General features: G+C 37.0%; 1 protein-coding gene across 2 annotated transcripts in view; it reads right to left on the minus strand.

Moving 5' to 3' along the window:
- Positions 1–16514, minus strand: part of SUFU (SUFU negative regulator of hedgehog signaling) — a 178221-nt gene that overhangs the window by 53248 nt on the left and 108459 nt on the right. For both annotated transcript variants that reach the window (XM_001369211.4, XM_007479094.3), the window contains exons 4-5: positions 2866–3008; positions 175–260 (exon numbers count right to left, since the gene is read on the minus strand). In XM_001369211.4, the coding sequence (XP_001369248.1) occupies positions 175–260; positions 2866–3008 (229 nt within the window). The remainder of the gene's footprint in view (positions 1–174; positions 261–2865; positions 3009–16514) is intronic.

The following is a 16514-nucleotide window of genomic DNA, read 5'->3' on the forward strand; positions in this document are numbered from 1 at the left end:
GGCTTCTTAAAAGAGATATAATACTAAAGTTGAGCCCCCAGGCTCAGGAAGCCAGGAGCCTTCCTTGTTTGGCCTTTGTTTCACCATCACAACCATTCTAGTGCTTGATAAAACTAATCAAGATGCTAATGGCAGGGAAAGAAGGGTGGATAGTAAGGGTGCCATAATACTTACACAGGGACTGTTCGAAGTAGCTCAAGAATCCCCTGCCCATTCCACTGTTGGGCTGCATGTAGCTCTTCTGTGCAAACACCAACAATCTAAGACCCCAGAAACAAGATGTGGTTATTCATTAACAACTATCCTTCCCTTCCTGTTCCAGAAAGAGAGAATTCAGCCAACTAAACACTTATAGGGCAGAGCCATGTGACAAAATCTAAGGTGACTAGCCAGGCTGATGTGTCAAAAGTTGGGGTTCAGCACCCTTGGAGCAATGCATAAAAGACTGCCTCTTAGCATCTCCTGACTATGACAGAGTACATATCTTGCTCACCTCAAGAACTTGCTCTGAGGAGGCAGAAAAAGGAGTCAGAGGCCTAAGACATAAAGAATGTGAAGTCACCTACCTCACACTCACTTTGAATCTTAAGTCTGGGGTAAGATCACTGTGTTGGATGATCACTCTATGTGCTTATGTGATGGTCACATGGACTAAAATCCAAGGTAATTGCAAAATCCTCTTGGTTGAGAACCACCACCAAAGTGGTCATGAATTCAGCGCCCAGCCAATTCTGAGAGGCTTACTTTCCTCAAGGAAAAAGGCTAAGTTTACATATAAAGGTTATTGTTCTTTTTTTTTTTAAGTAGGCAAAATTAATAATCATTTAAAAAACACATATCATTAAATAGTTACAAAACAAGAGACACAATTTTACCCTGAACCCCATGATTTTCATGTAGGAGAATCAAATAAGTTCAGTTGCGGGTTATTTCTTCGATTAGAATCTCAGGGCCATTTAGTTCAATCCAGGGAGAATAAAGGAATTGCCCATGGTTCCAAAGTTAGTAAACATCAAAAGTGGGAACTGAATTCACATTCTCTTACTCAAGAGTTAATGCACTTTCCTCTGTATCCTCCTATGCTAAAAGTTAACAAATAACAAACAAGCATAAACAAACAAAAATTTTGTTCTTTGTCCCCCTCTAGGCCTACCAGAAGTTTTATCTTGTACTGTATGATTTTTATTCTTCTGATTTCACGGAGCTTCTTTTCTATTTCCTTGTTAACTTCATACTTATAATTTCTTTCTATTGAGCCACAATATACCATAATTTATTCAACAACCCTCAAATTATGACACAGAGGCTGTTTCCAATCTCTTGCCATGATGAGCAGAACAGTTTGTGAAATATTTTGTGCAAAGAGGTTCTTTTATTCTTATTGTAATAGGACATTTTAAAAATAGAGATCCAGCAATGAAATGAGGGGTCTAAAGGTAGGATCAGTTTGGTGATTCACTGCCTGTTGTCATATTGTTTTCCAAAATGTCCTGCAGTCTCACACAGTATTATTAGAGTAACTTTAGTCCTATGGCTCTGCAAACATTGGATAATATAAAAACATACACATATATATTTTAAATTTTTGTTAGTCTAGTAGGTGTAAGGCATCTTGTAGATGTCTTGATTTGCATTTTGTTATTAAGAAATTTAAACATCTTTCCACATAGTTAAGTTTGTTTCCTTTTTTTAAATAAATTATTCATGTTCTTTGACCATTTCATTACTGGAAAGAGTGAAGAAGGATATCTTACAGAGAGATGTTAGTTCCTTATAGATTCTGAATGTCAGACTTTTAACTGACACTTATTTCACAAAAAAATTTCCCCCAATCTGCTTTTATTCAAATTTGAGATGTTAAGCAAAATTCTTTTATGTATGTCTGTAATATATGTCTTACATATGTGTGTATATACATATACACACTCAAATCCTTTGATTGTATCTAATAAAAAAATGTCCTTCACAGCTAATTAATAATTTTCTCTTCTTTTAGTTTAAAATAAAAAAAAATTAGATTGTTGATTCAGTTATAGTTCATATCTTTTTTTATTGAAGTTGTATTTTTTGGAGTGTGTATCAATCAGTAATCTTTCAGACCTACTGAATTATATTTCTAGGTTTTCTGTTCTTTTCCAATGAAAGATTGCTTTGTTCTTTTTTCAGTACCAGTAGCAGCTAGGTTGCTCAGTGGATAGAACACTGGGCCTGGAGTAGGAAGACATGAATTTAATCCAGTCACACCACTTACTAGCTGTGTGATCCTGGTCACTTAACCTCTATTTGGCTTAATCTACTAAGGAAATGGCAAACTACTTCAGTAACTTTGCCAAGAAAAACCTATGGACAGTACTGGCATGCTATAGTCCATGAGGTCATGAAGAGTCAGATACAACTAAATAACAACAATCTTTTACTCACTGGATTGTATTTTTGGATTTTCTATCTTTTCCATTGATTTATTTCTCTGGTCTTTTTTCAATACCAGATGATTTCTATAATAATTACTTTCTAGTATTTTGTTATCTGGTAGTGATGGTCTATGAAACTTATTTGAAAAGAACCCCATAATCACATGAATAATTAATTATGCTCTCATCACGAGTCAGTGCATCATTCATATCTGGGGCTGATGCAAGTCCCATCCTAGAGAGTTTGAGGACTGTCAATTGCTACACTTTTTCCTTAATGATTTTCTGAGTGATCTTTGGCAAAATATATTGCCTTTATTCTTCTACTAGCTATGCTTCCAAGAATTCTGGGCCTTCTTTCCCATCTACATGGAACTTTCCCTCTTTTTATGTATTTTGGGAAATTATTGAGATGTAGTCACCACAACTCGATTCAGCATTCCCCAATCTTTACCTGGAGGAAGATAACCAACCCAAAGGGAGTTTGCACAGGTTGCATCTGTGGGTCTTCCGTCAGGAGCATGTGCTGGATTCTTGACTCGCTATTATCCAAAGGGCTATGCCAGGATACATGGTCACCGCTGCAGAAGGTGTTTTCTATAAGATAAAAAAATAACTCAAATTTATATGATGCCTTATGGTTTACAGAGTAGTAGTAAGTGGTATAAACATTATTATTCTAATTTTCCAGAAGAGGAAATTGAGTCCCAGAGAGGAAAAGACCTCTAAAAGCACAAAGTTACAAGCTCTCTTCCACTGAGATCTCAAAACCTGACCAAAGATCAAGTTGCCATTAAACAGGCTAAGCATATTCTTTTGTAGATGAGCAAATGGAGGTCTTGTTAATCTGTTCAATGCTTTAGGGTTCAAGTACCTCTTTTATTCATATATGCTAAGTTATGTTTATAAAGTATTTTACATATAATCTCGCATTTCATCTGCTATGGATGGAAAAGGACAAAACCACCAGTCTGATCGCCAAAGCCCAAGACCCCTTCTCCCACAATGTTTTCATATATTTCTTTAAAAAAACAAAACAAAACCCTTACCATCTGTCTTAGAATTGATACTAAGTATTGGTTCCAAAGCAGAAGAGCAGTAAAAGCTGGGCTATTGGTATTAAATGACTTGCCCACGGTCACACTAGTTAAGAAATGTCTGAGTCCGGATCTAAACCCAGCACCTTCCTATCTCCAGAACTGGCCCTTAATCCACTGAATCATCTACATTTAATTTCTACAGGAGGTGTTATAAAGAAAAGAGAAGGCAGAATCAGGCAAAGAGATCATCTCTTTCTTGAGCAGTGGGGTTAGCCCTGTCATTTAATTCCACTTTGACAAAAAGAAACAAAATACTCTAATTGGAAAAAACACGAACTTTCTATTGACAACTAAGGAATACAATGGTCAAATCCCACCTTGAAAAAATGGAAGCTGATTTCTGTACTATTGAGAACAGCAGGTCTTTAATATCATTGGCCCAAATCAGCTACTAACTCTTGCCATTTCTGCCTTTACAACTCTAGCATCTGACTTCTTTTTACTCCCACAGTTATCTGCCTTCATTCAGGATTTATAATTTCTATCTTGGATTATTACAATGGCCTCCTAACTGCTTTTCTCCTTAAATCTCTTTCCAATCCAGGCCATTCTATATATTGCTCCCAAAGCTATTTTCCATCAGCAAAGATTTGACCATGTCATTCCCCTATAAGGCTGGAGAGTAGCTAAAGTGGCTAATAGCACAGCTGACAGTGCCAATCCTAGAGACATGAAGTCATGAATTCAAATCTGGCCTCAGACACTGTGTGAATCTGGACAAGAGACTTAACCTGTCTGCCTCAGTTCCTCATCTGTAAAACGAGCTGGAGAAGGAAATGGCAAATCCTCCAGTTCTTTACCAAGCAAACCCCATAAGGGGTCACAAAGAGTCTGACTGACGTTACTGAACACCAACTTCCCTACTCAACCAATTCTAATGGCTCCCTATTGCCTCTAGGATAAAATATAAACTCTTCCTAGTTTCTTTCAAAGCTGCTCATAACTTCTCACATTTTAAAATTGTACTCCCCTGCTTCCCATACTCTGAAATCCAGCCAAACTGCCTTTCTCTGTTTCTTAATATGTGGCGCTATCTTTTATTTCAGTCTTTTTTGTACTTGTTGACTTTCATTGCCTGGACTGTACTCTCTCCTCACTTCTACCTCTAGAATTTCTCTCTTTTTTTAAAGATGTAGCTCAAACATGAAGCTTTTCATGATTCCCTGCAACTGTTAGGGTGCTTTGTAGTTAACAAAACACTTTGTAAGTTAACTGATCTCTATTCATTCTCTATATCTACATTTGCTGTCTCCTCCATTATAGAATGTAAGCTCCTTGAGAATTAGGTATGGTTTCATTCACTGTATGAATATCATCAGCACCAAGCATAGTACCTGGCACATTGTAGGCACTTAATATTTATTAATTAACTAATTAATCCAGAGACTTTTATAATTCATTAATATTTATATGAGGTGAATAGGTTTTCCTTAGGACATAGGAATTTTGTAAAAGTCTGAAGAAAATAGCAACTCTAGCTAATCAAAGCACTCATAACCTGGTGAGGTGGTCAACAGGAACGATGTATTTTTCATTCTTTAATATGAATTAGAAAATCATCAACAGAGGGCAGCTGGGTGGCTCAATGGATTGAGAGTCAGGCCTAGAGACAGAAGGTCCTGGGTTCAAATCTGACTTCAGACACTTCCCAGCTATGTGACCCTGGGCAAGTCACTTGACCCCCATTGCCTAGCCCATACCACTCTTCTGCCTTGGAGCCAATACACAGTATTGACTCCAAGACGGAAGGTAAGGGTTTAAAAAAAAAAGAAAAAGAAAATCATCAACAAACACAAACATTTTCATATGCAAATGCCAGAAGATGAGGCTTCTCAAAATTATGACTATTAATATAGTTTTTTAAAATTATATTAAATATAACCACATTGCTTTGCTTTACTTGTCTGTGTCTCCTTTTGAATTTCCTTCTGGTGCTTGCTTCAGCAGCACATATACTAAAATTAGAATGAATTTCCTTCTGCTTTGCTATGGGTATTTTTTTAAAACCCATGCCTCCATCCAAGTAACAACTCTATGATCAAAGGGCAAGAGCTAGGCGATTGGGGATATAAATGACTTGCCCAGGGTTTCAAGGGAGGAAGTGTCTGAGGTCAAATTTGAACCTAGAGATCCTTCAGATTGCAGGCCTGACACTTTATCCACTATGCAATCTACCTGCCCCTTCATGTATTTTTTAAACATTTCAATGATATTGTGGGTTTTTTTTTTATCATAATGACTTACCTCTCTCTCCCTATAACTGTAACTATTTTTTTTTTAAGATAGGAAAATATCTCAGAGGTTTGTTTAGGGGAGGGAGCACAGCAGAGGGTGGTGTGAGTCCAAACCTACTACTACCTACTTAATTTATACTTCTCCTATATCCCAAGCTCACTGAAATAAGTGGCAAAGCAACCTATCTTCAGTTTCCTTTTGTGTACCTTATCAGCCTATGTTTTCTAAGCTTGTAAATGTATATGACAAACAATGTTAAGTGTTAATAGATAAGACGGGGAAGGTAATAGCACTAGCACAGAACAATGACAGTTTTCCTCATTAAATGAAGGAAGACAGATAAGAAAGCTGACTTATAACATATTCTAAGCATCACAGAATCAAAGATTTACAAAAGGTCTAAAGGTCATTTAGTCCACACTTTCATAAAGATGATGAAATAGAAGCCCAGGGAGGCAGAATGACTTACCCAAAATAATGATAATTTAAGTCAGTTACAGAGCTGGGGCTAGAACCCAGGTTTCCTGACTCCACAAATATTCATTTTATTAGAGCCTCCTACCACTCTTTGATAGAAAATACTTTGGGTGAACATAATAACTGGTCATCTACAAAGAGAACAGGGACTAGCTGATTTTTCTTTGAAAGGCCAGAAATTAACAGCATTTGGTATAGCTCATTTAGGCCTAACAAACTCTTTCCAGCAGATGGCCCTAGAGCACTTAGTTTGGAAGATTACTCAGTTCTTATTAAATGGACTTGATTTCTTACAAACTTTAAAAATACTGGTAGTTAAACTTTCCCTGGAAACAGTTGCTTAGAAAATCTAGTTATCACAGCCTTTAATGAATCAGAATGAACAATGATATGTTTTTTTAATGAAATTAATAATTTATTGCAATTTTAATAACAATTTGAAAATCATTACAATATACTCACAGTAAAAGGATCACAGATTTAGAGACAGGAATGACTTTAATGGCCATCTAGTACAACCTCTTCATTTTAGGATTTTAAAATTAAAAGAAAAATTCTCAACTTTATACCAAAATACCCTGAGTAATTCCATATATACAGTAAAACAGAAAGAAGCAGCACAATGGGCAGGATACTGAACCTGGGGAGTCAGGTAGCCCTGAGTCCAAATGAAATCTCAGATACTTACTAGAGATGTGAAAGTAAGCAAGTCACTTGATGTCCTATAGTCTATTTCCTCATCTGCAAAATGGGGGTAGCACCTACCACCAATGGTTATTGTGATGATAAAATTAGATATAAAGTACTCTGAAAACCTTAAAGTGACTTTAAGGTCCTATGTAAATAATAATTCTTCCTCCTCCTTCCACAAAGTTTGGGAATTTTTTTTTAACCCATAACTTCCTTCTTTTTTTTTTCTATTTTAAAATCTCGGTTCTTTCATTTACTATTTTTAAAAACTTTATTTAGAATATTTTCCATGGTTTCATGATTATTCCCACCCCTCTTCCCTCCTCCCTCCTGAAAGTGACAAGCAGTTCCATTGGGTTATACATGTTTATCATTCTTCAAAACTTATTTCAATGCTATTCATATTTGCAATAGAGTGATCTTTAAACATCAAAACCCTAATCACATCCCCATCGAACCACATGGTTAATCATATGTTTTCTTCTGCATTTCTACTCCCACAGTTCTTTCTCTGGATGTGGATAGTGTTCTTTCTCATGAGTTCCTCTGGATTGTCCTGATCATTGCATTGCTACTAGTTGAAAATTCCTGTAAAAATTAAATCTCTAATGATAAAAATATTATAGTTTAGGAGGTTTATTAAATTTCATTAGAAATCAAGGAATAAAGAGGGTACAAAATAAAAACCACGTGCCCATGGCTGATCAGCCAGTTCAAACACCCGCCTTGCCTTACCACCACCAAGCTCCGGATGGGAAGTAAAGAGGTGGGGCCTTCCACATCCCCACCTAATATCCCCTATCTACAGGAAATACTTAATGACAGGAAGTCAGTGGGCTCCTGGGAAATATAGTTCTTTTTTTAGGGTAACAGATTTTCAATTATACAGTCCATTACATTCAATTGTGCCACAATATATCAGCCTCTGTGTACAATGTTCTCCCAGTTTTGCTCCTTTCGCTCTGCATCAATTCCCGGAGGTCTTTCCAGTTCACATGTAATTCTTCTAGTTCATGATTCCTTTCAGCACAATAGTATTCCATCACCATCAGATACCACAATTTGTTCAGCCATTCCCCAACCAATGGACACCTCCTCATTTTCCAATTTTTTGTCACCATAAAGAGCGTGGCTATGAATATTTTCGTACAAGTATTTTTCCTTATTATCTCTTTGGGGTACAAAAAAGCCCTTTGGGCATAATTCCAAAATGCCCTCCAGAATGGTTGGACAAATTCACAACTCCACCAGCAGTGTATTAGTGCACCAATTTTGCCACATCCCCTCCCCAATATTTATTATTTTCCTTTACTTTTCATATTGGCCAGTCTACTAGGTATAAGGTGGTACCTCAATGTTGTTTTAATTCGTATTTCTCTAATCAGGAGGGATTTAGAACACTTTTTCATTTACTTATTGATAGTTTTGATTTCTTCATTTGAAAACTGCTAATTAAACCTTTGTCAAAAAGTTTTGTTATAAAAATGTTTTCCCAGTTTGTTGCTTTCCTTCCAATTTTGGCTGCAGTGGGTTTTTTTTGGGGGGGGTATAAAATCTTTTTAATTTGACATAATCATAGGCATTGATTTTACATTTTGTAATGTTCTCTATCTCTTGCTTGGTCTTAAATTCCTTCCTTTACCAAAGATCTGACAGGTGTATTATTCTATGTTCACATAATTTATTTATGATTTCACTCTATATTTATTTACCCATTTTGAAGCTATCTTGGTATAGGTTCTTACCTTCCTTCTTAGAATCAATCATGTGCCCAAATTACAAGGAATATCAAGCTTCACCTTCTTCCTACTTCCTTTGCTATTTCTTACTAATATATTCTTTTTAAACTTCCCTTTCTTTTTTCTCTTTGAAATCTCAGAACAAAGCCAAATCTACCCCAGATAGTCTTTTTCTTCCTTAACCCCTTCAATACTTCTTTGAAGCTATTACAGTTTAGAAGGGACTCTATGAGAATGTTAGCACTACATTGTCATACGGAGTTCTCATAATTGCTCAAATAAATTTACTTTTCTAGGTTCTCTTGAACCTTGACCTCTCTTGTGTGTATAGTTCAAAGCTCTTGCCCAGAGGTCCTGGGATTTGGCCTCATACACTTTCTAGTTGTGTACTTAGTATCAATTCCAAGAAAGAAGGTAAGAGTTAAAAAAGAATTCTAAGATTTAAAAAAATTTCTTACCCAGCCTTACCAGAAATGATTAAAAGTCCATTTTTCCATTAAAGGTACATTTTTTCCCCTTGTTAGACTATACTCAGTTTTGCAAGGTAATTTATTCTTTAGTTATAATAAATATATATCACTTGGCTTTTGGAATATTTTAAGATCTCTCATTTGTAATAGAATCGTCTAGGATTTTGTGACCCTGTGAGCCTTTGATACCCCTTTGATACTTGAACTGCTGATTTCTGGATGCTTATGGTATTTTTTCTTTTACAATAGGGCTCTGGATTTTACCTGTAACATTCCTTGGCCTTTTCCTTTCAGGGGTTTTTCAGGATGTTATTTGGATTTCTATTTTCACTTTGGCTTCTAGTTCTTTTTTCCTTTCCTTTTTTTTTAAACCCATTCTTCCTTAGAATCAATACTGAGTATGTATATTTGAAAATCTGTTACCCTAAAAAAGAACTACATTTCCCGGGAGCCCACTGACTTCCTGTCCTTACATACTTCCTGTAAACAGGGGCTAGGTGGGGATGTGAAGGGTCCTGCCCTATTTTGATGAGAGCGAGCTTGGTGGCAATGAGGTGAGTGTTTGAACTGGCTAATCAGTCATGGGCACATGGTCTTTATTTTGTATCCTCTTTATTCCTTGATTTCTAATGATCATTAATAAACCTCCCAAAATATACTATTTTATCATTTAAGATTTAAATTTTACAGTTGGTGACCAGAATGGATGAGAAAAATTCTCAATCTTTTTTTTAAGATAGCCTAGATAATTTTCATAAAGCCACGTTTCTCCTGCCAAGGCTTTTTGCTTACCCCACCCACCCTTGAAAACTGTGAGAGTTAAAATCAGAAGGGTAGCAACAAATTGGGAAACAATCTTCATAAAAACCTCTGACAAAGGCTTAATTACTCAAATTTACAAAGAGCTAAATCAATTGTACAAAAAGCAAGCCATTCTCCAACTGATAAATGGGAAAGGGACATGAACAGGCAGTTCTCAGCCAAAGAAATCAAAACTATTAATAAGCACATGAAAAAGTGTTCTAAATCTTTTATAATCAGAGAGATACAAATCAAAACAACTCTGAGCTATCACCTCACACCTAGCAGATTGGCTAACATAACAGCTACGGAAAGTAGTGAATGCTGGAGGGGATGTATGTCCAAAGGGCGATAAAAGACTGTCTGCCCTTTGATCCAGCCATAGCACTGCTGGGCTTGTATCCCAAAGAGATAATAAGGAAAAAGACTTGTACAAGAATATTCATAGCAGCACTCTTTGTGGTGGCAAAAAATTGGAAAATGAGGGGATGCCCTTCAATTGGAGAATGGCTGAACAAATTGTGGTATATGTTGGTGATGGAATACTATTGTGCTCAAAGGAATAATAAAGTGGAGACTGGAACAACCTCCAGGAAGTGATGCAGAGCGAAAGGAGCAGAACCAGGAAAACATTGTACACAGAGACTGATACATTGTGGTACAATCGAAGGTAATGGACTTCTCCATTAGTCTCAATGCAATGTCCCTGAACAATCTGCAGGGATCTAAAAAACACTATCCACAAGCAGAGGATAAACTGTGGGAGTAAAAACACCGATGAAAAGCAACTGTTTGACTACAGGGGTGGAGGGGATATGACTGAGGAGAGACTCTAAATGAACACTCTAATGCAAATACCAACAACATGGAAATGGGTTTGAATCAAGAACACATGTGATACCCAATGGAATTGCGTATCAGCTGTGGGAGAGGTGGAGGGAGGGGGGGAGGGAAGAAAAGAAAATAATCTTTGTTTCCAATGAATAGTGTTTGGAAATGTCCAAATAAAAATTAAAAAAAAAAGAAGAATAAACTTATAGAATCATAGGAAAAAAAAACTGTGAGAGTACTCAAACTCTCTTTGGAGCTGCTGCCTTTTTCTTTTCCTACTTTTTGCCCAGTTTCTTGCTCTCCCTACTGGCTGGGCTATTTTTATCTGGGGGGACTCTTGGAGAAGAAGAGATAAGCCGCTTCTCTTGCCCATCTGGTTGAGTCCATGTTTCTCAGTTCCTTACTGCTGACTCTGGTGTTGCTGACACTGCTTCCTCCAGCCCCCAATCCCAAACGCTTATCCGGTCCAGACTCGGCCCCGGCCCCAGCCCCCAGAAATCCTCCTTCTGATCTCCAGCTCTGCTCCTAAAATTGGCCTCCGAGATTGCTGCCACTGAGAAACTAGGAGTCAGAGCAGATGGTAAAAAACTGGGGTGTTCTTTCCTTAGGCAAAAATTAGCCTCTACATGGCAGGGGACCTGGGGGAGGGGATGGGGAGAAGGAAGTCATTCTTCCAAATAAGTTGATTACAAGTATGTCATACTCTATGAAGGAACAAGCTTCTGCCATTCATGAGTGCACTGATCTTTTCATTTATCTTGCCCGAGATTCAGGGAAGAAATTCATCTCCCTACAACCCTTTGGCATTTGGGTCTGCCCAGTCTCTAAGATTCATCCAGTTTGAGATTCCTCAAACCCATGTTCTCCCTAGCTAAGGGAAATACCACAGTTCTGACAAAAGGAATCTGAATGGAAAGAGACTGGAGGTGAAAATTTTAAGCCTCTTCAGACTCCATTGTTTTATGAAAGTCTCTGTATTTTATTGTATTTTGCTGATTGTCTGCTTTAAGATTTAATTTTGTTGTTTTTTGTTCATATATTAATGTATTCAATATGGTCTGTTATACTGAATCAATTTAACCTACTGTGTTTTAACTATTAATTATATTCTGTTACCTTTCCCCTATAACTATACTGAACAAATAAATACTATTGAATAATCCCATAAAAATAGCTTTTTCTTCCATTTGGCTTTGTAAATTGTCACATAGAGGATGGATGGACTTCATCAAAACTGGTTACAATTGTATACCAACCTTTGGAAAACTTAATGAGCTAAATATCTTAAATTGATTTTAAGAGGTCTTTAGAAATGATTTTTAGATTTTTTTCTTCCAACAACTGTGACTGATCATTTTGCCTACCTCTGAGTCATTTGTAACAAGAGGTAAACGGTCCATTTTAGTAGCTGAAGTGAAGCACTATTATAAACCCCACCTCCTACATTTGTAAAAATGTGACTAGATGGAACATAATAGTCTCATACCAAAGGAGCTGGGAAGTTGATCCCAGGGCATGGTACCCCTGGATGGCTCCCAAGAGGGAGTATCTCTCATTTGTAACTCTTTGGCTCACCCTACCCCTTCCACCAGAATGATCTAGATTCTTGGTGACATTTGTAGACCCAACATCAACAGTACAGAGGCTTGGGTTTTTTTTCTAGACTCCTCTGCCACATTTTTGTAATGATGGCAGTAATAGATTTTTTTTAAAGTATATCTCAGAAAAGGTTGAAAGATTTGCTACATCTGTAAAAAACTGTGACAAACATCCACCAATTCATAGGTTTTTAAAATGTCACATAGCAGACTCATGTGAATCCTAATTATAGTGGGCTTTTTTGCTATTGCCATTAAATGGGCTCTTATAACTTTGGGGATTCTGATATTTCTTGAATGTTGTACTATTTTTCTTTATAAGAACTATTACTTTGTAAACAGTGGATCATGGCCAAGTTTGAAAAGGAAATGGATCTCATTTTGGGGGTGAGAAACCTTTGTATTCTACCTTTTCTTAACTGGCACAGTGTGTCAATGATTGTAAGATATATATTTTTGATTTTAAAACCTTTTTTATTATTGTTTTTGCTTACATGTGCAATATGCTATTTCAGTTTTATTTTTCTCTCCTTTTTGTATTTGAAGCATGTCACCAGTATTAAGATTTTCTGTAACTTTTTTTATTTTGCAGTAATATAAGTTTAAAATACATTTGCCCTGATGTCAATGCATACCCCAAAAAATTTAGACTATAAAAATGATGCCATTGATTGTTTAAAAAAAAATTAATGGGACTTTGCTTAATGATTCTGTCTGATTCCAGGAGAAGAGAATACAAAAAGAGCCATTGCACAGTGCCAAAGAAGCACAAAGCTACTTGCATAGTGCCAATACAGCGCAAGGTCAAAGAGACCAAACCAGTCCTACATGGACTGATGACGTTCTACACAAAGAGTGCAAAGACTTAATCATGTGTGAGACTCGAGGTTGCAGCTGTTTAACATGTGTTAAATGCAGGTCTTCCTTGTACCACACACTCTATATAAAATACATGACATTGATTATTCTGGCTCCATCTTGGCTCCCATTTTCTACTATAATCTAGTCCCTTTTCTCTCTTATAGTATGGAAACTTCCTGTAGCCTTGGCTGCAAATGGGTATGTGAAATATTACTGCATTTTGACCTACAGACTCATGGTAAAGAAATTACTTTAATTGGGCCCTGATTCAAAGACCTATTATAAATTTAATTTCCTTTACTTAGAATTTTTACATATAAGACTTTGATCATCTATATTTCATCCCGAAGTTATATTTTCTCTTTTATTTAGATTTACTTGGATGTTTTTGATTTCTCTTGCCAATTGATTCATATACTTCATAACTTAGCCATACATCCCTAAGTGATCCCTGAGTTTTTCAACATCCTCTTCAGGGGGTAATGTATTATTATTCTAAAATGCAAAGTTTAAATTCTTTTGAGAGTAATTTTAGGTTAAGAAACATGCTACTTCTCCGAATCCAGAAAGTGAACTGTTTGGAGAAGGCATCATGAAAATACCTCCACAGACCACACACTACACCAGAAGATCCAGAGTGAACTTTGGGATGTGGTGATCTGACCTGTGTGGGGTTGAATGCCTTTGTTTTGTATTGTTACTCTTATGTTGAAGGGGACTGCCCCCCTAACTGGCTTTTTGTCAATGCACCTAGGAATCATTGGTTTTGTTCTCTTTTTCTTTTATCCCCAAATTATTATAATTTAAAAGTTGGTTATGTTTACAAGATCCATTGGAGAGACCAGTCTTTCACTGCATTTCAGGGCGGGGGATATATAACTGAAAATCTGTTACCCTAAAAAAGAACTACATTTCCCGGGAGTCTACTGACTTCCTGTAGACAGGGGATATTAGGCAGGAATGTGGAGGGTCTTGCCCTCTTTGGCATAAGAAGAATGTGCTTGGTGGTGGTAAGGTGTGAATTTTAAAATCTCCATCTTGCTTGGTCTAGCACCCAAAATTATGCACACCCACACTACACGGGCATGTGCTAGTCAATGACAAATCAGAAATAACTAACTTCCCACCTGGGCTGTCCTAAGCCAAGCTTGAGTCACCATTGGCACTTGTGAGGCACAGGAAGTGAGGTAGGGAACAGCCTCTGGAATTCGCTGACTTCCTGTGGACAGGGCTAGGCACCAGTTGGTGCTAGGAGCTTGAGCAGGGAGGAGGCCTGCAGACAGCTTTCCTTCAGATTGGTCATGTGAGTCAAGAACTGATTCTCTTCTCTACCTTGGCCTTTGGGCCTAAACTCCCTCTGGCTCTGCCAGAAGGTTGAGTTAACTTTTTTTACTTTCCCCTTCTCTCCTTCTCTCCCTCTCCTTCTTTCTTACTCCTGTTGTGATTAAATCACCACAAACTCCATTCTGACTTGAGTGTTTCATTTTAGAAATTTCATAAGTAAATTCCTTGGCGACCATAAATTAATATTATATCAATCCTTAAAGGTGATTTTCACAATCACAAAGGTAGGCATTTGAACTGTTTGATCAACCATGGGCACATGGTCTTTATTTTGTATCCCCTTTATTCCTTGATTTCTAACAATCATTAATATTAATATTTTATTATTTGAGATTTAATTTTAAATTTTTACAAGTATCAGGTTCCAAGGCAGAAGAGCAGTAAAGGCTAAGTAATTGTAATTAAATGATTTGCCTAGGGTCACACAGCTAAGAAGTATGCAGTCAAATCTGAACCTAGGACCTCTCTACTCTAGGCCTAACTATCCACTGAGCCATCTGGTTGGCCCTCTAGTTCTAATAGATATATGCAATTTTCATTTAAAGTTTTTAAAACCATGTTTTTCAGAAAATTTGAGTAGTCTTAGTTTTCCTTGATTTGTTTTCAAAGTAAGATATTTTTGACAACTGTATACTTTCTTCTCCCCCCCCCCCCCCAATCTTTTGGTTGTGTTCTAATTTTTTTCCCCAGTCTCATATAAGTCACTGATTTTTTAGCTGATCTAATTTTTTCATAGATGATTTATTCTAATTTTCAGAGTACCTGATATGTTGGAGTAATATCTTTGCTTTAGAACCTTATTTCATCTTTTCTCTTATTTAATTTCTTCTAGACATTCTTGTGGATATCCTAGTGGAAATTTATTTTTTCCTTTGAATCTCTGCTTAAAGTTGTTATTGAGTTATTTTCTCCTTATTGGTTGAATTTGGGGGTACCCAGTGAGTTTTTAAAATTCTGTATAGTGATCTCTATCTTGTTCTGCTTATCTCTCTAGCTGTGAACCTAGAATTAAGACTTTAAACCAGGGCCAGGCCTCATTCTCTGCTACACTTTTGGGTGGGGTGGTTGGCCCTGCTTGGTTTACCTGAATCACTTGTGTTCTTCCCCAAAGGGGTAGTTTCATCCTAGGTCTCTGAGTTTCATAGCATTGGATCTTTAGGACTCTTCTGGGGCATCTTAGCTGTTTGCAGACTGACTACTATTCACTACTAGAGCCTTCTAAAGTCCCCCATAGGTTTCTAACTATGCTGGAACTGTCTCAGAGGAGCCCTCAGCTCTTGCTGAGAAGGATGAAGACTAAGAAAAGGCAGTAAAATCAGCCAAATAAAACATCACAGTTGAGTTTTGAGCCAATTATTTCAGCTGAATGAAGAGGGTAGAGCCAGACTGTTAAGAGAGAATTAAGAGAGTAAGAGGAAAAGAATTAGAAGGCACAGGTTATAAATGGTCTTCACAAGAAGTTTAGCTACAAAAAGAAGGAAAGGTATAAGACAATAGCTAGTGGGGATGGATGGATCAAGGAAAAGTTTTTAGAGGATGAGTAATATCCATGGGTACATTTATAGGCAGAAGGGAAACAACCAGTAGACAAAGAGAGAATGAAGAGTAGTGAGAGAAGAAGGCTGATAGAGGGGGCAAATTGCTAGAGAAGATGAGATAGAATAGGATTCCTTGTGCATGTAGAGAGTTTGCATTGGTAAGATTGGCCATCTCTTCATATGAGGAGGAGAAAGCATATGTGATAAGTGCTGAGAAGGAAAGAAGAGGAAGCTCTTGGTGAATGTGCCTTAAAATATGAAGCAAGGTTCTTAGCTGTGAAGAAGGGAGGAGAAACAATGGAAGATCTAAGGAAGGATGAAAAGGGATGGAAAAACTGCTATGCTGAGTGGGATAGTGAATTCATTAGGAAGGTGCAAAAGAATTGCTTTGCTTTAGTGAGGACTCAGTAGAGATTATG

The sequence above is a fragment of the Monodelphis domestica genome, chromosome 1, assembly GCF_027887165.1.
Source record: "Monodelphis domestica isolate mMonDom1 chromosome 1, mMonDom1.pri, whole genome shotgun sequence".
In the NCBI taxonomy this organism is placed as follows: domain Eukaryota; kingdom Metazoa; phylum Chordata; class Mammalia; order Didelphimorphia; family Didelphidae; genus Monodelphis; species Monodelphis domestica.